This window comes from Vulpes vulpes, chromosome 6 (genome assembly GCF_048418805.1).
Source record: "Vulpes vulpes isolate BD-2025 chromosome 6, VulVul3, whole genome shotgun sequence".
In the NCBI taxonomy this organism is placed as follows: Eukaryota; Metazoa; Chordata; class Mammalia; order Carnivora; family Canidae; genus Vulpes; species Vulpes vulpes.
Window position 1 is genome coordinate 109896911 of NC_132785.1, and position 22921 is coordinate 109919831.

General features: G+C 50.6%; 1 protein-coding gene across 2 annotated transcripts in view; it reads left to right on the top strand.

Moving 5' to 3' along the window:
* Positions 1 to 22921, top strand: part of ESRRB (estrogen related receptor beta) — a 169579-nt gene that overhangs the window by 144847 nt on the left and 1811 nt on the right. For both annotated transcript variants that reach the window (XM_072762082.1, XM_025996475.2), the window contains exons 4-6: positions 9295 to 9405; positions 9855 to 10016; positions 18411 to 18680. In XM_072762082.1, coding sequence (XP_072618183.1) covers positions 9295 to 9405; positions 9855 to 10016; positions 18411 to 18680 — 543 coding nt within the window. The remainder of the gene's footprint in view (positions 1 to 9294; positions 9406 to 9854; positions 10017 to 18410; positions 18681 to 22921) is intronic.

The window sequence follows — 22921 nt, forward strand, 5'->3', positions numbered from 1 at the left end:
CACGGTGCCCCTGCACACTTGGCTATTTTTACTTCTGAAAGACTGGGATCTTGTCCAGCTTAGGGAGGGAAAATGAAGAAAGGAGGGAGGTGGAGGGAAGCAGGAATTATTTTACTTCCATTAAGAAAAAAAAGTCAGAAGCCTGACCTTATCCAGTTGGCAAGTGGACATCTGATCCAGGATGTGTCATTTGCCACCTCTGGACACAGACGTACCACAGGGGGCTGGAGAGGTTAGCAGATAGGCGTGGGTGGAAACAGAGGTTTGGGGAGCCTGGCACCCCTCCTTCCAGGGATTTTCTGCCCCCAGAGTGGCCCTGCTGCTTCTCTAATATTTCCTGTGTGGGAAGTGGGATGCACTCAGATGGAGGGCACCTCCCTGTGATGAGCCTGGCATGGGCTGGGGGCCACACCGCTGCAGCCACAGCAGAGCCTCTGTCCCAGGTGTCAGATGGAGGCAGCGCTCTGCCCTGTGAGCATGTTCCAGAAAGAAGCTATGTGCTCCTGGGCACAATGCTCAACCTCTCTGAGCCGTTGTTCCTTAAGAATTTTTTTTTTAATTGTATCGGACTCACGTAGTTTTAACTAAGGGGATGTATCTCTCTCTTCTAAGAAGGAGGCTATCAGTTTCCTGCCAGACCCTACCACCTTCCATAGGCAGATGAACGGAAAGAAGTTACTATTAAGCACCTACTGTGTACTAGGCACTTGGCTGCTTGCACACATTTTATGTTATTTATTTCCACCAACCTGAGAAAGGTGAAGTGTTTTTAAGAGTTTTAATAGCTTGGCTGAGATACAGTTCACCCGCTTAAAGTGCCCAGTTCAATGGTTTCAGGTATGTCATGTTATCAATCTTTTTAATTGTGGCAAAATATCTATAACAAAGCTGACCATTGTGAAGACCATCTATAAGTGTACAATTCAGCGGCACTAAAGTACATTGACAGTGATTCTGGTTCTCAAGCACCTTCGTCATCCCAATCAGAAACCCTGCACTCATGAAACAAAAGTGACCCCTATTCTCTACCCACCTACCGCTGGTAACCTCCAATCTACCCTCTCTCTATTCAAGATATTTCTTTTAAATGGAATCATACAATATCTCTCCTTTTATATCTGGCTTCTTTCACGGAGTGTAATATTTTCAAGGTTGGTCCATGCAGGCTGGTCAGAATGTCATCCATTTTCGTGGCTGGATAATATTCCATTATGTATGGATACATCACATGTTTATCCTTTCATCTGTCAACAAACAGTTGGTTTGCTTCCGCCTTTTGGCTCTTGTGAGTATTACTGCCATGAGCATTAAAATACAAATACTTGTTAGAGTTCCTGATTTCAGTTCTTTTGGGATGTACCTAGGAATGAAATTGCTGCACCAGGTGATAGATGGTTGATAATCCTGTTTAGCTTTTTGAGGAATTGCCAACCTGTTTTCTACAACAGCTGCACCATTTTATATTTCCACAAATAGCTGATAGTTTTTTAAATTAATCTTTTTATTTTTGAGGTAATTGGGAGATGCACATGTAGTTGTTAAGAAATAATACACAGAGATCCCATGTGCCCTTTACCCAGTTTCTCCCAATGGTAGCATCTTGCAAAACTTGCACAGTATCATAGCCAGGATGTTGATAGTGATACGGTCAGAATAGAGAAGAGTATTTTTAATCATAATAATATTAACTGACACTTTCTGGTGCCATTTACAGTATTTCAAGTGCTTTGCACGTACTAACTCATCCAGCCCTCACAACGAGCCAAGGCACATACTATTGTTTTCATACAAGTGCAGGAATCAGGGCACAGAAAGGTGAGGAAACTTGCTCAAGGTCACTCATGTACTAAGAGGTAGAGTCAGGGAAGACATCCAGGTCTGACCCTGAGGCTAGTGCTTCTCTCTTCTGCTTTGGAGGCACATACCTCTCTGGGCATCCACACAGTTGATACCCACAGAACAAACACAGTCCCCAGATGAGCCTGGCAAGCCACAGCCAGGAGGGCCATGGGTCTTTGCTTTCAGTCCTTTGTGTTGGAGCATCTCAGCATGGACTTGGCTACTCCTCCTGTTCACATTGCCTTTTCCCCCGTTCCTGGCAAGGCTGACCAAGCACATATCACCTCCCCACTGTCCTGGTCAGGGCTGGGAAGGAACAGAGGTCCCCTCACAGGGACACCAAAGAGGACTTCATGAAGGAACTATTCACAGAAGGGTGGGTGAGAACCAGTCAGAAGTGGTGATGTACCCCAGGACTAGCAACAGTGGGGAACTTTTAACAACTGCCAGGCTGCAGAAACCTGGCAGGAATTGCCCCAGCAAGCAGGTGAGAACTATAACCGTTCTCAGAGGTCAAAGTCAGCCTTCATCCCTACCTGTGTGGTCTCGGCAAGTTACTCAGCCTCTCGTAGCTTCAATTTCTCCATTCTGTAAAACGGGCTTATAGAATCTCCCTCGTAGGGATGTGGCAATCCCTGGGTGAAATAACATATGTACAATTCTTAGAGCAGAGGCTGGTACCAAGGAACAGCTGGGCAGTAGTTGTGAACTTCTCCTTATATGCGTTCGTGTCTACGAGATTTAGGGGTGTTATCATGTTGGTCTAGGAGGACAGCTCCCTACCCCATCCTGGGCTCAACCACAGGACCCAGTCTGCACAAGAACATGGATTCCAGAGATTACCAATCTTTTGTATTCTTAGCAAATTTATGAATACTTAAATTTTGGCCTGCACATGTTCAGGGATTCACAGTATTGAACGTTGATTAAAACAAAGGATATGTATTTATCACAGTACTTAGAGGTCTGAAATACTTCTCATGAAAGTACTATTAATGCTTTTAAATTCAAGAAGTATCAATGAGGTGATATAATCTAATAATCCCAGACAGTGATTATAAGTTAATTGTATTTTAATAGGCTCCTTGAGCCTGCTTTTTAGATATTTTGCTAAAACCCATGAGAACACAAACAATAAGGCAACTCTCATTTCAAGTTCAAGTTGTCTTCTTCTTTTTTTTTTTTTTTTGGCCCCCATTTGGTGTTTGTAAGACTTAAGCATCCTAATTTAGGAAATAATTGCCCGTTTTATCACTGAAAATTGCTTTCTGCTGCAAGTTACAGAGAACTTGACTGCTAGTGGCTTAAGCATCGATAAATGAGATCGATTTTCCCACCTACCAAGGACTCTGGAGATGGACGATTGCTGGCATTTTACAGGCTTCTCAGCTATAGCATCGAGGGCGCAGGCTCTCTCTGTCTTTCTTTGGTGTTCTTTGGGGTCCTCACTTGGCTGCCTCATGGCTGCAGGTTGCTTGCCAAAGCTCTAACCTTCACCTTCCAGGTCAGGGCAGGAGAAAGGCAGAGCTGCACCAAACCTGTCTGTGTCTTGTATCAGAAAAGCAAAACCATTCCCAGAAGCCCCCAGCATGGACTTCCCCTTACAGCCCATTGCCCAGAACCAGGTCATATGACCAGCACTTGCTACCACGGAAACTGGGGAAGCAGGGAGGGACCTAAATTGGTAGGAGTGGCCCCGGGCACGTTGCCTCTACCAACAAAATCCCAGTTCCCTGAGCATGAAAGAGGGAATGGAAAGACAATTGTGTAGACAACTAATCATGTCTGCTAGACCCAGCCATTAGAATTTGATGTATTTTTAAGGGATTCATGATATAGCATCTTGCAGCAACATTCAGGATGAGAACGCAGTCTGGGCCATTATCTTATTTACTAAAATTGTGAGCGGTGTACTCTAGAAAATATAAAAACACATCGGCAGATAATAAATATAAACATAGTTGACCAATGTCTGTTTTGGCAGAATGCAGAGGAATTCAGACCTGTCCACTGTCTCTGCCCTTGAGATGCTGACTGTGCTCAGTTCAGAGCAGACTACATCAATAAAGACTAATGTGTAGAAGGCAGGGAGGTGACAGGCCTGAAAACATTGTACAAATATAGAAAATAAAGAGTGCTTGGCCATCAAAAGAGAGTGCCCAAGGATATTAAAGTCCATAAAGGGTTGTCTTGTGAAAGGGGGGTGGTCTTCGTTGGATGGGACAGAAGGTAGAAAGTGATCTGGAGGCAGAATTTAGCTCAATATGAGGGGAAACTTTGATGAGGGATGGGCTGTCCTAAGGGAGTGCATTTCTGGAGGCTGGAAAAAGGACCAGACCCAACGATTCTTTTGTTTTCCTGAATGTGAAGGCTGCATTTGAGCTGGTGCATCAGATGCTTGGTGGCTTCCATGGGCTGGGTGCTGAGCTTGGGCGAGAAAGATGAAAGAGGTCCTTGCCCAGGAGATGCCCCTGGTCTACCAGGGGGATGAGCACACAGGGTGATGTGAAAAGTTGCTGTAATAGAGAATAAGCAAAGGGAGCTCAAAATGGGCATGGCCAGCTCTGGGTGTGGGGGGTGGGGGTTCAGGAAGGGCTTCTCAGTAGAGATGGTATTTGAACTGGGCCTTCCAGGGTGAATCCAGATTTTTTTTTTAAGACTTCATTTATTCATGAGAGACAGAGAGAGGGAGGCAGGGACATAGGCGGAGGGAGAAGCAGGCTTCCTGAGGGGATCCTGATGCGGGACTCGATTCCAGGACCTGAGCTGAAGGCAGATGCTCAACCACTGAGCCACCCAGGTGTCCCTGAATCCAGATCTTAATTGCCTTTGGGAACAGTGAGGACAAAAGGGACTTGGCTACATCACTTAGGTGGGGCCCAGCCTGTGGGGAGGGGGTCCCTGGGTTGGGAAGCACAGGCCTACACCTTGGGACCCCTCTACCCTCAATATAATGAATAAAACCTCCCTGGGACAGTAGAGGAGGAAGGGAGCTCAGAAAGCAGTGCTGAAGTGGGCCCTTTCCCTTAAGAACCCACAGAATGTGGGCACTTAGGTGGCTCAGTGGTTGAGCATCTGCCTTTGGCTCAGGTCATGATCCCGGGGTCCTAGGATCGAGTCCCTCATCAGGCCTCCTGCAGGGAGCCTGCTTCTGCCTCTGCCTCTGCCTGTGTCTCTGCCTTTCTCTGTGTCTCTCATGAATAAATTAAAAAATCTTAAAAAAATAAAAAAGAACCCCCTGAATTTAAGAGTGGGTCACAACAGAGGGAAACAAGGACAAGGAGGCATGCATGTGAAGTTCCAGTGAATGCTGCCATGCGTGCTGCCGGTAGCGATGGCCTCCCCTGGTCTACTGGAACCACTGCCAGTTTACAGAACATTTTCCCACAGTGATGTCATTCTGTTGTCCCCAAAGCCATATTCGGTGAGCAGAGTTGGTGTTACCATGGCCTCCTCGCCCCTGTACCTGATGATGAGACCGAGGCTGTGAGAGCCACCTGGGCCAAGGGCGTATGAGCCACGAGGGGTCAGGACAGGCCTGGGCCCTTGCTCATGGGATCCTGTGGGCTGGAGCCCTCGTGGGTGTGTGGCTGGGATACGACCTGGGAAAGCAGGCAGGAAGCCAGGACGCAAGCCTGGCTCATGTCAGGTAGCAGTTGGGGGCATAATCAAACCCAACAGACTACTTTTCTTCAGAAAACAGAATAAGCTGGTAATTGATGCGTGTATTGATTGGAGCCATTGACCATCGTGCTGTGAAGATCTGAAGGAGAAAATTTAGAGGAAAGATTATACCCGCTGGGCCCTGGGGGACTGTACCCTGGAGTAACAAAGAGTGTGTACTGGCTCTTTTATTGGGCACGTTACCCAGTTGCTGGAGTCTCAGTGGCTCTTATTTATAAAATGGGGATAATGGTGCCGTCGTATATGCTACAGGTTACAAAGGCAACACGTAGAGAAAGTCCTCGATAAGTTAGCCTGTTCCCCTGATTATTCTTACTGTGACTCGCCAGAGAGGTGTACACAGTGCTGGGGAAGAGTAATAATAATAATGGTGATGATGTTAGTAATAGCTCTGGCTTTCTAAGCATCCGCTGGGCGTTGGACACCACGACAGACCCTGGAACGGGACGGAGAGCAGAACCGCTGGCCGTAGCGGCGTCTGGTCAGTAGGGGAAGCCAGGGTGCTGTTGGACCCCTGGAAGAAGCACCCAGCCCTCACAGGGGTCAGGGGGAGGAGGCCCATTGATGGATGCATCAAGACAGGTGCATCTTGAACACCCACCTAAGGGCCAGGCCCTGTATCAGGACAAAGAACATTCTAGATGGAGGTAGTGACTGAGTGGCAACTCCCCATCCCCTTGCCTTGCTAAGGATCACCTGGCTCTTTCTTTGTTTTATTGAGCAGTTCCCACTCCTGTTGACAGCTGCCTGCGGTCAGATGGGCCGCCTGGAGGGGAGAGCAAGTCGGTGAAGCGGGGAAGGGGCTCATCCTGGACTCCAGGCAGACCCTGGCGTGTAGTAGGTGCGCAGGACATGGGTGTCCTCGCTGTCCCGTGTGAATGAAGCTCGGCACTGTCACTTTCAGTCTTGCCAACCTCCCAAGGCATGGGTGGGGGTGGGAGCTGAAGTCCTGCCAGCACTTGGGTCTGGGTCCTGCGCGGCGTGGGCCTCAGCTGCCCCCTTCACGGTCTGGGGCCCTGCTGGTCGGCGCAGCTGCAGTAGCCTGGATTGGCCTTGGTAACAAGCTGACTCGGATTTCTAGGGGGCAGCCTGAGATTCTTGCATTGCAGACAAGCCCCCAGGTGATGCCTGGCCACACGGACACCCTTTGAGAAGGAGGGCAGCAGCCAGCAGGTGCCCCACCTGCATCGGCTCTGCCCGGGTGGTGGCCGCAGTCCCCTAGGCCCATGTCTGCAGCAGGGGTGACGGCGCGGGTCCTCTCTGTCTCCCAGGGTACTTGGTGAGGCTGAGCCTCAGCGGCTGACACCAGGAGCCTGCTGACCTCAGGAATGCACTCATCACTGGCTTTCTTCCTTAGTTCGCCTTCCTAACAAACTCTCCTCTCCTCACGGTCTGATCCTGGAGAACCCAAGGGCAGATGGGGTCCATTGCAGTCCGTTCCCCACCTCACCCCCCAACCCCCCAAAGAAGAAGGCGAGTTCACTAGAGGCCTCTTGGGAGGTACAAGTTTCACTGAATAGCCAGACAAGGCCCAGGGGAAGCTCGGGAAAGCCCAGGTGCAGCAGGTGCAATGGCCAGGACTGTGGCCCGAGGCTGCCCACCTGCTGCAGAGGCACCACCCCTGCCCCCACCAGTCCTTACCCTCTTGATGTCTTGGGGCCATTTGATCAAAGCTTCCTATCATTGACTATGGCCTGTGTCACCAGACCATGCTCTGGCCTCCAGAGGGGGGCAAGTAGGAGGAACTGCCCCACTTGGATATCCAGAGTGGGCATGGGTGCAGGCCTCCTATGAGATGACTCCCACAATAGGGGAGGCACAGGTGGGATGCTAGGTCGACCCCCGCCCCCCCCCGGCCTCCTCTAAAATGTTCACTCCAGCCATGCTCTGCATCAAGTACAGGAGTGTCCGTCTGTGGGGTAAGAAGGACACTACTGATGGAAACACTGAGCAGTGACTGGCCACGAAGAGACTGTCCCCTTGGGCAGTCTGGCCTGGTGGCCCTGGAGGAGGAGGCGATCTGAGCCCGTAACTGGAGGCCCGTGGGACTGGTACCATCAGCACTCCTCACCTCAAGTTGCTTTAGGGCAACTAGCAGTTGAAGGGCTGCTCCCTCCCATTCTGTAAACAAAGGGATCTTACTTTGCACGGCTCCTGTTGCTCTGGGGAACTTCCTTTCTGTCCCCAGGGGCAGAAATGTAGTAGCCAGGTGTTGTAAGAAACTGCCAGAAAATCACCCGTGGCATGAATGGGATCCAAATCGTTATTCCATTCAGTTACAGTTAATACCTGCCTTCTCCTGCCTCTCCCCAAGAAGGGCCGGGACTGATAGGACCGGAGGCCTCCGCCACCAGCAACCAGGAGGACTGGCAGGAGGAAGTGGCAGGGTGCAAATGCCAGGCAGGGCCCCGAATGAAGATCAACTGCTGGGGCTCTGTGAGGGTGGTGCTGTTGCCCTTTGGGGAAAGGAACAGGAAGTTGAACTTGGCCTGTCACCTCAGAGGCCGAGGTGGCCACCAAGTTCTCCTCCTCTCAAGACTCTGGCTCTGACTTTTGATGTGTTTTAGTCAAGGCCTGTTTCATGGTAAGGTGAAGGGAGCCGGCTGCTCTGCTTTCTTGCAGTCGTTCATACCTTGGAGCTAGTTTGTTGGAGCCCATCCATTTTTCAGGTCGGGTGCCATAGATTGGTGGCCAGTCCGAACTTGTCTGCCATTGGATGAGGAGGCCATTTGAGGTTCTGTCCACCCTGGGAAGGGTGCCAAATGGCACCAACACGTCTGTCTAGACAGCAGGAGCTGATGGGTGGGGTGGGTTTCTGGAAGCCATAAAAAAACAGGGAAATAGCACATCTCTCTAGGATAGGGCCTCACTCCTGGAGAGGGATGTTAGTGTGAGCGGCCATGATTGCATTTGCACCTGCTCCTGGGAGACTTTGAGGTATTTATTTTCCTCGTATGGCCAGGACCACCTCACCTGCATCCCCATCTAGGAGCATGTGGCCCAGGACTGCAAACACTCCTGCTTTTTTTTTTTTTTTAAGATTTTCTTTATTCAGAGGGAGAGGCAGAGACATAGGCAGAGGGAGAAGCAGGCCCCCTGTGAAGAACCCAATACGGGACTCGATCCCAGGACCCCAGGATCATGCCCTGAGCCGAAGGCAGATGCTCAACTGCTAAGCCACCCAGGTGCCCCCACACCCCTGCTTCTGCTGCCCTGACCAATCCTCACCTTCCCTCTGTTCTAGAAGACAGACTGTAGAACTCCATCCTATAATCTCTGAAGGTGGGATCCAGAAATTATTTGTAGTGAACACCCATCAGGATGCTGCTTATGTGAAAAGTTTGAAAATCCTTGTTTTCATTCTTTTTGAGGTGCCTGCCAGTGGCAGAGATTCCTTTCCTCTCTTGCAAGCTAATTCAACACTCCCTGGATTCACAGCAGATCTACGATAATGAGTCTTCCTTCCCCGACTCCTAGAGGGGTGCTTCTGTTGTGCTTTCCCTTTGGAAACAGAAGGACTGGAGAGCTCAAGGTTGCTCGGGATAGGTTTCAGGAGGATGCTGAATCCAGAGACGGGGCCAGACCCTGGAAGCTGGGATGGGCCATTACTATCAGACAGTTGTTTTAGGATTGTCTGACTCCCTGGCTTGAGACTGGCCAAGGGGCAACTGGAAAGGCATCTAGTCATGGGGTCCAAAGCCAGTGTTGACAAGTTAGTGGTAACACCCAAATATTGGACAACCTGACACCTTTTCCTTTTCCTCCCCACAGGTGTGCGCCTTGACCGAGTGCGTGGAGGCCGCCAGAAATACAAACGACGGCTGGACTCTGAGAGCAGCCCGTACCTGAGCTTACAGATTTCTCCACCCGCTAAAAAGCCATGTGAGTGCCTGGAACGTCTGGCACCCCTTGGGGCAATGCCACCTTCCCACTACTGGTTATGGGACAGTATGGATCTTAGGAAGGTCGCATTAGTGCCTGGCTTGGTGTTGGGTGCTTTGGGCTTCGTTCGGATGGCCTTTCCCTGGGGGATTTATAGAATATGGCTCTAAGTGAAGCATGATCCTAAGAAGACATGGGCCCCAGCATCCAGAACATAATAACCCCATGCCTCCCATTCAAAGCATGTTCCTCTCCAGAGAATTCACCAGCAGCTTCCCTTGGAGGGACATTTGTCAGTAGCCCAGCAAGTTTGTAGAGTCAGAGAAGGAAGGGAAATGACCTCCTAGGACTCCTCAGAACCCGAATTTTCTTTCTAAGCCATCTCAGGCTCCACCCCAGCCCCTTCCTCTTTTCTCCAACATTTACATTTCTTCTCTGGTCATTGGCAGTGACCAAGATTGTCTCCTACCTGCTGGTGGCCGAGCCGGACAAGCTGTATGCCATGCCTCCCCCTGGCATGCCCGAGGGTGACATCAAGGCCCTGACCACTCTCTGTGACCTGGCAGACAGGGAGCTCGTGGTCATCATTGGCTGGGCCAAGCATATCCCAGGTGAGTCACGTAGGGCGGGGGGAGGATAGAGCCAGGGATGCTCAGCCACTGTCCCCACTGCTGTGGTTCTGATGCGTGGGAGCCAGGATCCAGGTGCCATGTTTTCTTCTGCACTCCTTTTCTCTCTCTGTGGGATTGGAGGTGAGCAGGTGTTGGAAGGTCCTGTAACATTCCTGAACTGCTAGCGGCTCTTCAGAACCAGTTATCATTCTAGAGGGGTGATGATTGCATCTACAATAGGTAAAGATTCAAAAGCAAATTTTTTTGAATCCTTGAAGGCTGAAGGCATTTCATAGTAGACCTTATTGGAAATGTGCTGGGAAACAATGCAGGAGAGAGTTGAGTCTCTTGCTTCCTTTAGAGGCCAGGGGACTGGAGTGGTTAAGAACATGGGCCGGGGAATCAGACTGGGATTCAAGTTCTGGATCTGTAGCTTACTGGCTGTGTCACTCTGGGCAGGTCACCCGAGCCCTCTGTCTATAGAGAATACCAGCAGTGCCTCCGTCGTGGGCTTTGATGTGAGGATGAAATGTGAATAAGAGTATGATGCATGGAACACGCTAGTGTTCTTTGCAGACTCACTATTGCCATGTGCCTGAGGATAAGGGAGGCGTAGCTTTTAATGGGCAGCATGGAAAGTACATGTAATAAATATGTTTCAGGTGATACAGACTTTATTTACTGTATGTGGCCCAAACCCATCTATCAGCTTCCTCCTTGTGCATAAATGGTGGAAACTGGTTTTTAAATCTATTTTTGTAGACACCAACACCCACATATTTTGCATTATACACTTTTTGGGGAGCTTTCTAAAGCCTGTGTGGTTTATTCCCTCTGTGGTTCTAACAGCCTGTCTCATAGTATGGTAGAGATATCCTGTTTTCCTCGGGGAATGATCACCATGGATTTGGATTCTCACTGGCTATGTGACATGGGGCAGTTTATCTTCCTGTCTATAGATCCTTCTCGTGCTTGTCACCAGCTCTGAAAAATGAATATGGCATGCATGGTGATGTAGCAAAGTGCCCTAGACTTTAGATGCCACAGTCCACAGTGGATTGGGGTGAGTCAAAATATCCCTATATAAGATGTGCATGCATAGCCTACAGGAAGGCTTCCTGCAGACAGGGGCTTGGGAGGCGATGCTCGTGTCACTCAGCCGGAAGAAAGCGTAGAATTCCTTCCGCAGGGACTCCCTGGTGGCCCCTGGCATTCTGACTCGGGGTGGGCTCCCGGGGATCTGAGCTGGCGCGCCCTTACTAAGGAGCTCAGGTTCTTGGGATTACACACTCAGTAGTTTTGAATCTGGCCTGTGCTGATTCAGCACAGATGTGGGGTCAGGCCACTGCTTAAGACACCTCAGCCTGGATTGCTCCACTAACCCAAGGCCAAATCTGGTACACGTCCCCCTGCCCCTCGCACCCTGCCCTCCCTGTTATCCCACGCTCCTCCTCCACTGTATCCCAGCAATGGCTCAGGAGTGGCTCCTGGCGGCCCCCCACGTCACTGCTTCCTTCTCCTGCCACCAATTCCTTCAACACCTCTGAGCAGAGGTGTAGAACCTGGAGGCACCTGTCTCCCATGCGCCCATTCTTCTCCCATGTCCTCCCCCCACCCCCAGCTCCATCTCCCATCGGTGGCCACCAGGAGGGCAGTAGGCAGAGTGATTGTTAGGGTCACAAACTTTGTATTCAGGCAGATCTGAGAGCTGATCCACCAGCTCTGTCCTTACGGGCCTTGCAAGGGATCTCATTTTTCTGAGCTTTAGCATCCTTGCCTATGAATTGGGGATCATAATAGAGGGTACAGCACACTCATCCCGGCCCCCGCACGCGGTGGGTGCTTGATAAGTGGCAGGACCATGACCGTGTCATTGTCCTCTCTGCTAATAGTATGAAAAGCCTCCTTTCACGTCTTCATTTTTCCTCGTCCAAAGCTGAATTCTTTCTGATTAAAAAATAAAATAAACATAGGGCCTCATTTGTCTGTCTGAAACACTAATTTGCCCTATTTTGCATACATTTGCATGCTGAATTATTTGGGCCTGACCTTCTTGTGTTTAAGGTAAAATTAATTAAGAGTCTCCTGCCACTGCATGTAAACCTCATATTAGGGCCGATGACATATCAAGTGCCTGATATATTTAAACTAATCGACTTAATCCCGTCTCAGATTAGACAGAAAATTCACCTGAAGTCCTGCTCATTAGCCCTTAGATAAGAGACAGAGAGAGAGAGCCAGAAAGGGAGCAGGTTTAGCAGAATAGGTGCAAGCCAGGGCCCCAGCCTGGGACTGGTGTCGGCTCCTGCTTGTCCTGGTTCCTGGACCGCAGGAGGACTCACTTAAGGCAGCTCAGGTTAGTGCCCAGGCCACTCTCCTTATGCACAGGAAACCGTATGTCATGGCTCAGGATGGGCTAGCCTCTCAGTATCTCTCCAGAGCCTGGCACACAGAGGGCCCTTCAATACTTGCCTTGGCACGCATTGCTTGAGGCTTTTTTTTTTGGTTGAGCATTAACTCTATGTAAGGTCTCTTGCTAGAAGTTGTGCTGATAGAAAGAATTTGATTAGTTTCTGCCCCAAGGATCTCATTTGGGAATAAGATGGATAATTTTTTAAGAAAACAAAATTATTTTTCATGGAAAATTCTAAACCTGCAAAAACAGACCGAATGATATCGGGAAGCTCCGTTAATGCTGCTGGGACCCCACAGCCCATCTCACTTCGCCTCTACCCCATGTCCTATCTCCTACCCTGAACACTTAGAATGCAGCAAGAACAACCGTGGGACAGAGTCCCCAGGCAGGAGGGACGCCAGGGGCTGCAGGGGCAGAGAGCAGAACCCGAGCAAGGTCATCAGGCCTGATGGGCAGTGGCCATGGAGGGAAAGGCCAGAGGGGCATCAGGGCGCCATGAACACAAGTTTTCAGGCCAAGCCCAGAAGCTGACCTATGCACACAGGCACTGAGTGACCCACTTGGCCAGGAGGGAGGATCATTTGAGCACAAACTCTTTTCCCAGCAGCCCCACTCCTTTCACTCCTGTTTTTGAGCACAGAGGACAGTCACACCGGTGAGTTCCATGGGGAACTGGGGCTGATGGCAACTCATTCAGAATAATGGCCATTCTTTTTCTTTTTTAAAGATTTTATTTATTTATTCATGAGAGTCACAGAGAGAGAGGCAGAGACACAGGCAGAGGTAGAAGCAGGCTCCCTGTAGGGAGCCTGTTGTGGGACTCGATCCCAGGACTCAGGGATCACAACCTGAACCAAAGGCAGATGTTCAGCTGCTGAGCCACTCAGGTGCCCCAGTGGCCGTTCTTTTGTTCGAGTCCATCTGCAGTTGCCCTATGCCACATGCAGTCCTGCATTGCTCAGGGGACAGGCCCCAGTCTTTAGAGTGCCCACCTCTTGTTCCCAGTGAGTGAGAGTTTGGAACCAGAGGCAGCAGCCTTTACGAGAGGGAGGGAATCCCTTGATGAATTGCAGCGTCCAGATGTTATTAGCTGGTTATCCCGCCACCCCGGGCGGCATGGAGGCTGCCCCAGCCAGGACAGCCCTGCCCAGTCCAGGCTGACAAGTGCACACCTCTGCAGGGGACCCCCCAGAGGCCTCCTACGGAGGGGTTCCTCAGCAGCCCGCTCCCAGGTAGCCACCGTCTGGCTCCCACTGGGGAGGGAATGCCAGCGGCCAATGAAATATGGGCTGCCGAGTGACAGCAGCTGTGTCTGGAGTGGCCTCAGATCCTATAATTACATCTCCCTTTATTACCTCTGCTAATGGCCCTCCAGGTCGACAGAAACGATAATAAATTAACAGATTATGAACTCCACTTGCCACAAATTATATGCTTTTTTTTTTTTTTTTCCTTTCTTAAATTCTAGGAGCTCATGCTGTCAAATCATAGGGGGATGGGGGCTCGGGAAGAGCCTGAATGTTATCAGATTAGTTGGTGCAGATAAAGCAACTTTGGGGCGGTGGCGGGGGGTGGGGGGGGCAGCAGAGCTCCAGGTGGGGGCAGCCAGCTTGGGCGGGGCAGGACCTCAAGGGGGCAGTGCGTGGTGCCCAGAGGCCTGAGCCACACCAGCCTCCCCCAGCAGCAACCCCTGTGCCAGAATCACTAATTGCTGGATGGAGGAGGAGTCGTGGTTACGGCACAGAAAAGCAGAAGTGGAGGGTGCTCGGCTGAAGGGCAGGGAGGAGTGCTTCAGCCCTTCGTTTGGGTTTAAGTAAAAGAGAGAATCTGTGCTTCTAGTAAAGATGTCAGAGGTGACAGAGGGATGGATATTAGGAGTTCCAAATCCCTCATCTTTCTTAAACATCCTTCTGGGAATTTCCTGTGCATGTAAAGCCACTGTGTGCATGCCCTCGTGTATATCTGTGTGTGTGTGTGTGTGTGTGTGTGTGTGTGTGTGTTCTCCCCCCCACCATAGGACCATTCTTGAACACTGTTTTACATCCTGCTTCTTTCATTTAATTATATCACATAGTAGCGCCTACCTTGCGGGAGGCATTGCACTGAGTGTTCCACACGTTAGCTCATTTAATCCCAACAGTGCCATGAGAGAAATAGTAGTAATATCCCCATTTTACAGATGAAAAAATGGGCTCAGAGAAGTGGATATGCCCAGGGTCACAGCCCGTGGCCAGCAGAGCTGGGGTTCCAGCGGACAATCTGGTTCTAATGTCTGTGCCTTATTGTTACATCTTCCTTACACTTTTGTGTTATCTTTCTACACCTGCCAAAACAGTTCTACCTCATTCTTTCTAGTGGCTTCTAATATGCCATTCATTTAGCTAATAATTACATTTATATAGTGATTACATGTATCACATTAGTTACATTTAGGTTGTTTCCTGCTTGGGGTCATTACAGACCAATCTAACAAACACTGCTTCACATTTATCTCTGTATTTAGGGGGAGAAAATCCAAGCGGTGGAATTGCTGGGTTGAAAGGAGCATGCCTTTGGTTTAATGCTTGATTTGGTTTTATTTTGAGAACATCTTAAATCTGGACAGGTTCGAAAGCCAAAACTAGAGAAAAATGTGCACACAAAACCCTTCCTTCCATCCTTGTCGCTTCCCCCCTCCCTTTCCTCCTAGACCAGTTTTTATTTTTCATTTTCCCTTCCAGTGTTTTCTTTTTTCAAGTACTAGAAAACATCTGGGCTCTTTCAAAAATTAAAACAAATCACCTATTCCCCCCTCCCTTGCACAAAATGAAGCAGCCTCTGTACTGCTCCACGCATTTGGATTTTCTTTTCTTTTCTTTTCTTTTCTTTTCTTTTCTTTTCTTTCTTTCTTTCTTTCTTTCTTTCTTTCTTTCTTTCTTTCTTTCTTCTTTCTTTCTTTTCTTTCTTCTTTCTTTCTTTCTTTCTTTTGCATTTGGATTTTCAAAGCCCCTTCCAGCTCCCCTTGAAGCCGTTCAAGGAGGAGGAGAGGAGTCAGGGCCCAGGCCCACTAGCAGAGAGGTCGAGCCTTGGATGGTGGCACAAACTCTCGGAGGCGCCGTCTCCCTTCCTCTGCGTTTCCCCCAGAGGGCAGGCCAGTCTCTGACTCCAACACAACTGGGCAGAGGCAGTGAGATCTGAACTTGTGTCTAAAGAACAGAGAGGGTCTTCCTGAGTTCTTGGGGTCCATTGTCTTAACCCCTGGGAGTCAGGGCCCTGTGGCATTTGTTGATTCTACTGTGCTGGGGGATAGCTTTGTCCCAGGCTGGGTGCTTGGCAGTGGGGGCGAGAAGATGGGTGCACACGGGGCAGCCCATCCCGGCACCCCTGGGTGCACTCACTGGCAGCGCTCTCACCGCCCCCTCTGGAGCCCTTCTCACCCTTCAGGGCTCACTCAGCCTCCCACACTTCCCGTGTGGGCCCAGTTCACCCGTGATGTGTTCTCGGAGCCCCCCCCCCCCCCCCATCCCTCTGGCTCTTCTAACTGTCCTAACCTTGAGGTCATAGCGGAGCTCAGGGCTCAGGGCGTGCCTTTCCTTCTTTACTGCAGGCTCTTGTACCCGGGGCCTGGTTCTGGTTTGAGCTCGCCATTCTGTCCCCAGGGCCTGGCCCTTAGCAGGTGCCCAGGGAGGATTTGCTGAGCGAATGAAGAGAACCACACGGTTAATCCTAGTGGCGATACCTGCGTGATGGGCCTCACAGGGGTCTTTCCTCCTTCCTTGCCAGAAGCCTCCCTCTTTGCCACCTTCCAATTCAATTGTCCGTTAATTTTGCCCCGTCCACCTCCTACATCTTCCCTCCCGGTGTGTCTGCTGCCAGTACAGCCCCCACGTCCCCGCACGCGCACACCCTCGTGAGCCGGCTGATTGGGATCTGTTAATTAATGTCGCCCAAGGCCTCTCCCGCTCAGAGGCCCGATAAGGGAAATTGGATGTCCATTCTGTCTGCCTTTTATTACCTCCCGGCTGTCCCTGCCGCCCCAGGCTGCCACACATCCCCTCGCGCGCCAGGAGCCAGACGACACACGCGCCCGGCCCCTCGGTGCCACAGCCTCTCCCCGAGGAGGCGCATCAGTCCAGGCCCGCCCCTGTCCATCGCTGTCATTGCCCAGCTATTTTGTCAGTCACCCGTGGATGCCACCAGCCGGGTGGTGAGCCCAGGCTGGGGCTTACGGATTGCACCCAGGAACCGTGAGGATGGGACTGAGAGGATGCTCATCAGCAGAGGAGGACCCGCCTGGCAAAGGGGCTTCCCCCCCGGGGGTGCCCCCTAAAGCTGAACACTCATGCACTGGTTGGAAAATGGAGGGGACAGTGGGTTTTAGAATCAGGGGACAGCAGGGGAGAGTAGGGGAGACTCCATGGAAGCCCAGAACGATGGGCCTGTCCAAAAACTCGGGACCACCCCAGGCCTCCAAACATGCCCAGAAGGAGAGGAGAGCCCTGCCAACAGCATGCTAATAACACCAAAAACAGTAATAGTAATGACCACCATCCTCACTCGGGCTCGCTGGGCACCAGCTGTGTGAGGAGTGGAGCTGGGTCCTGTCCGTGCACCACCTCTTTATCCTCGCAGCCCCCCACATCAGTGCTGCACCCTTGCAGGGTGAGGTGCCAGGTCAGCAAGTGAAGTAGACGCTCACCCACACAAGCAAACTTACCCCCAGAAATCCCCCTCCTGGTTGCCTGTGACGCATGGTGCAAATGGCTTTGTGGATTCGCTTCGCTCTTTCCATCACTCTGGCATGGTCAGCGTGGCAGCCAATCGCTGGGTCTCTGGTTGAAGTTAATACCTTGTGCTTAGTGACGGAGATGTTTGAAAATCAACTTGCTCTCCTCCCCTTCCTCCTTCACTTCCTACCCCCCTTCTTCCTCCTTCACTTCCTCCCCCTGCGTCTTTATTCTCCCGCTGAAGTCAGAATGTTAATTGTTCCATGCCTAAGTCAAGTGCACGTACAATGCAATTCTAGACACTGTTCTCATCTCGTAGATGAAGACTTTTCATCTCCCCATTAATAACAATGCTATGAGCTCAGTGAACACGATGTATGTTCAACAATTATCTCATTTAGACCTCACAGCGAGTCTGACACAGATGCTACAGTTATACACATTTCATAGAACTGGACCCTGAGGTTTGGGGCAATTACACAGATTTCAAATGGGGAAGTCAGAGTCCAGGCCCTGGCCATCTCCCAAGCACCTTAGACAAGACAGTGTCCTAATTCTGGAGCCATGCCCAGCACTGACCCCCTTTCACTCTGGAGTCAGCCTCCTTGCTAGCAAGGAGGGGGAACTCCTCCCAGGATACTGTGCTCCCAGAATGCAGGACAGCTTGAGTCATTGTTAGGTGAGAAGTGATGGCCAGGGCTGCAGGGGTCTGACCTCTGGAGGACTGGCTGTCCTGTGAGAAAGTGCCCCCTGACCCTGGGGGCTCTTGAGCTCTTAGCAACCCCAGGCTGTGGTCACTAGGGGTGGGGGACCGGGTCGGTCACTGGCCAGGAACAGCTGAGTCGTCTTCTCCAGTTGGGCCCTTGGGTCAACACACACAGCTCAGACTGCACTAAGGATCAGCTGTCACTTTAAAACACCGGAACCTCCCCTGGTTGAGCAGGGAGAGAGGAATCTGGAAAGTCCCCAGAGCGGAGGGGACCCTGTATTGCTGCCTCTTGGTTCTATTATGAATTTAATAACTCCTTAAATTACAGATGCATTTAATTAATCAAAAAGCCTCTACAGACATTTGAAAAATTGCATAGAACTAATAATAATAGTGGTAACAACTGTCAACATTGACTGAAGTCTTTTTGTTGTCTAAGTCTTTCCCATGAATTCCCTGACTCATTGACCAAGGGGAGGGGCTGGACCCAGAGGTGCCCAGGATCACCTCCTCCAGCCAGCCCACCTGCCTGCTGCCACCTTCCTTGCCCCTTCTTCCCGCAGGCTTCTCGAACCTCTCTCTTGGGGATCAGATGAGCCTGCTGCAGAGTGCCTGGATGGAGATCCTCATCCTGGGCATCGTGTACCGCTCGCTGCCCTACGATGACAAGCTGGTGTATGCCGAGGACTACATCATGGACGAGGAGCACTCCCGCCTTGCAGGGCTATTGGAGCTCTACCGGGCCATCCTGCAGCTGGTGCGCAGGTACAAGAAGCTCAAGGTGGAGAAGGAGGAGTTTGTGACACTCAAGGCCCTGGCTCTGGCCAACTCAGGTAAGGAAGGGCAGGTGTGGGGCCCGCAGCGAGAGCTTCAAGATGTCTTATTGGGCTGGGAGAGCATAGCTCTGGGGCCTGTGAGCCGGGACACCACAGGGGCAGGATGGTGTGAAGATGCCAGGACTTTTACCACCAAAGATTGTGAGGGGTTGGCCTGGAGCAGAGAGGGTGGTGGTGAAGGCCAGCAATATGCACATCCTTCCTGAGCCCTGGGTTTGCAGGGCACTAGGCTCAGCCTCTGAGAGCTAGTCCGGCACACTGGTTAAGGACACAGACTCTGTAGCTAAGTGGCTAAGAGTCAAAGGCCGCTTCTACCATTTGGGCAAGTCGCTTCCCTTTATTCCCTTGATATTTCCTTTATCAATAAAATGGGAACAATAAAGAGTCCCTGCCCCACCAGACTATGGAAGGCATTTGTTTAAATATAATTATATTACACTCACAACATGCCCGGCACGTAATAAGTGCTCAACCTGTTAAATAAATTAGCCATGAACTTACTGAATTCTTATAACCCTATGAGCAAGGTGCTTTTTACAGATGTAGAAACTGAGGCTTGGGGAGGTGGAGAAAATTGCCCAGGGTGACGCTGTGAATGGGTGTCAGGGCTAGGACTTCGACCAAAGTCCTCTGAATGCAAAATCAACCCCCAGCTTCTAACCACTCCTTAAATCTCCCAATCAAATTGCTCAGACACAAGAGAAAAACAAACCTTCCCAGCTGAGTTGTCTGGTCTGTCATTAAAAAGGAGGGGCTTCGTGGGGCGCTTGGACGGCTCAGTCTGTTAAGCATCCGACTCTTGATTTTGACTCCGGTCGTGATCTCGGGGTTCTGGGATGGAGCCCTGCATCCAGCTCCATGCTCAGTGGAGAGTCTGCTTGAAGATTCTCTCTCCCTCTCCCCTTCCCTTACTCTCTCTGTCTAATAAATAAATACCCTCCCTTTTTTTTTTTTTTTAATTCATGAGAGACAGAGAGAGGCAGAGACATAAGCAGAGGGAGAAGCAGGCCTCTCTGCAGGGAGCTCGATCAAATAAATAAATCATTAAAAAAAACCTTTTTTTAAAAAAATTAAAAACATAAAAAGGAGGCTTCATTCCATTCCTTTGCCCCCTTCCAGCTTCTGGCTAGACTCTCTAGAGAGAGGGGCTGGGCATTGGCGATGCAGGTGAGCGAGCTAGAATATAATGTGTGTCCACAGTTAGGGAGCGCCCACCCTGTGCAGGGTACCATGCCAAGTAGTGCGCAGAGAAGGCAAGAGAATGTCAGGCTGCTCCCTGTCCTCAAGAGAGAGTGTCAGGCAGATCGGCTACAGGGCAGCGTGTGCTAGAGTTCATTGCTTAAGTCTGGGTCAGACGGACCCAAGTTCAGATTTTAGCTCTGCCACTTAGTAGCAGTGTGACCTTGGGCACATTGGCCACCTTCCTTAGCCCTGTCCTTGTGTGTAAAATGGGGGTATCCCAGTACCTCCTCCAAGCATTTTGCTATTAAATGATCAGCTGAAGATAAAGCACTTAGCCCGGTGCCTGGCCTAGAGGAAATGTTCAATAAATATTAATTATTATCATTATTATTAATATTAGAGGAAACAAAGTGTTACCAGCCCGGGGAAGCAGGGGAGCTGGTTCCCAGGTGGAGACAGTACAAATAGGGTTACCAACTGGTTTGCTTGATACTGTCATGCTTTTAGTAAAAGTCCTGTGTCCTGGGAAACCCCAGTCCCTGGTAAACCCAGACACTTGGTCCCCCAGCAAATAGCTTCCTAAGGAATGCAGATGCCCTGCTCAGCCCCCCTTTACTGTGTTAGCGCGCCCATGGCCCAGCTGCTGAGCTTGGCTGCTAACAGCCCCCAGCTGCCTCCTTCACCAAGACCTACCATCACCTGCCTTGCCTGGAGAGTTACGTACGTTGGCAATTGCAGCCCAACGCTGGGCTCCTGGCAGGGTGGGATCAGAGCTGTGCATGGATCAGGCCCAAGCCAAGGCCATGTCCTCACCTTCCTTGTTCCTGCCCTCACCCTATCCTGCCTCCTTCACTTCCCTCCTCCTGAAAGCACACCCTCCAGAAATCCGTGCACCTGAACCCTGGTCTTGGGCTCTGCTTTTGAGGAACCTGATCTAATACAGAGAGGGAAGCCCTTTTTTTTTTTTTTTTTTTAGTTTAACTCCCTTTTATTAATAAACAAATGCAAAATAATAACTAAAAATTGAAATGCTTCTGTACCCACCATTTACATCTTAAGATTCCAGAATGGGAGTGTATTCTTTATGAGAGAATGCTAATCCTGTTGTTGTTGTTTTTTAAGTGGTTTTAAATGTACAGAGTAATTGAGCAGGTGGTAGTACAATTCTGTGGCCCCCACCCCACCCACATCCACCACTGGCATCTACCCCCACTGTTCACATCTTGTATTGGTGTGGTGATTTGTTACAATTAATGAGCCAATATTGATACATTATTATTAACAAAAGTCCCTAGTTGCCATCAAGGTTGACTCCTTGTGTTGTGTGGGTCTATAGATGTGACAAATGGGTAGTGACAGAGTACCCCCATCACCCACCATACAGAACAGCTTCGCCCCTGGTGAGCCTGCGCTCACCTACTGAGAGGGAAGCGCCGCACTGGCCCTGGCAGAGGGGCTGGAGTTTGTGTGGTGGAGGGAATGTGGTGGAAGGAGAGGACACGGAGCAGGAACCGTGAGACCAGCAAGGCTGCTAGGCCTTGGAGGGCACGTGCTGGATTTTAGACTCTGCTGAGCGCTTCACACCTGACCTAGAGCTCAAGCTGGCCTGTGCCAGGAGAGGAGAGTGAGGAGGCTAGAGGCCTTTAATTGTCACCTCTTCCCCACCCCTGAACGTCAGGCTGTGACAGCTTTCAGATGGCTTTTTGGCTTAGCCTGCCGCTGTTCTGATCTCACAGGCAAATGCGTGCACACACACATGCACATGAAGACATGTATGCACACAAATACAGACACATGTGCACACACACACACATGCTCACAGACACATTCACGTGCATGCACACAGGTAAGTATGTACGTGTCCACATAGACATGCATGCTCACAAATACAGACACGTACATGTACGGGCACACTTGCACTCTATACAGACACGCATCCATGTATACACACATATTTACAAATATACATGTGTACCCATGCTCACGCACAAGCACTCATGCATGCATATCCACACGCACACATATACACATGCAGACACACATATGCACACATGCACACACAGCACCTGAGGATTGCTCATGGTTTAGTAACACGAACCCATCAGGAGCTTTGCTGGTATCTAGCTTCACCTGAGTACACACTTTGTTGTGCCAGACGAAGTTCCAGGAATCTGCACTTCTTACCCCAGTGGCATATTCCAAGCCATCCTGCAACTTCTGTGCAGGTACATGTAGTTCAAAATGTAGGTGGACTTGGTGACACACAGGCCCTGGCTGCAAGGTGGAGCAATGAGGAAGGAATAGGCCTGTCACTGTTAAGGCCAGAAAAGCACGTTGAGCTCAGACCAGAGGCTCCAGGTCTGTGAAGGGACTGGCTTGTGATAGGGTTGGTCCAGGGGGCTATGAGAGGTGCAGCGAGGTGGGAAAGTCTCCCAGTCAGACAGAGTGCCAACTAGAAGAGAGATAAGCTCCAGGAGGTCATCGGAGGAGTGGTCCTGGTGGCGGTCCCCAGGGCCACTGTGGGTGCCACTGCTGAGGTTGAGCGCACGAGACAGGACCACTCACATGTGGCTTGGGGGGCTGATGCTCGGCAGAAGAATGAAGCACATCAGAGATGGGCTGTGGCCCCGAACCCCAGCCCCTCAGGAGCCTGCTGGCCGTCTTTCACCCCAAATCCTGGTCATCTCCAAGGCTCCCTGACAGCAGAAAAAATTCATAGCCATTGATTTTGTAATTAACAGTTTATCAATGCCATCGATACAGACTCAGTGATGGATTGCAAAGAAATTAATCTTGCAATGTTATTTTATTTCATTTTTGGTCGAAGGCAGCTGCCAATTTTGGCCTCCTGGGGGAGGGTGGGGGTGGGGCAAGGAAGCTGGGGCAGGCGGGGAGTCTGAATGGCCATATCCCAGCCTCACAGGGACCAGCACATCTTGGGTACACATTCTGGAAACAGCTGAGAGTGTAGGAATGGAGCCAGGCTCCATCTCCAAGCAGCAAAGGAGTCCTCACTGCTTTGGGAACAAGGGGAAGAACAGTGTGGAAGCGTCTTG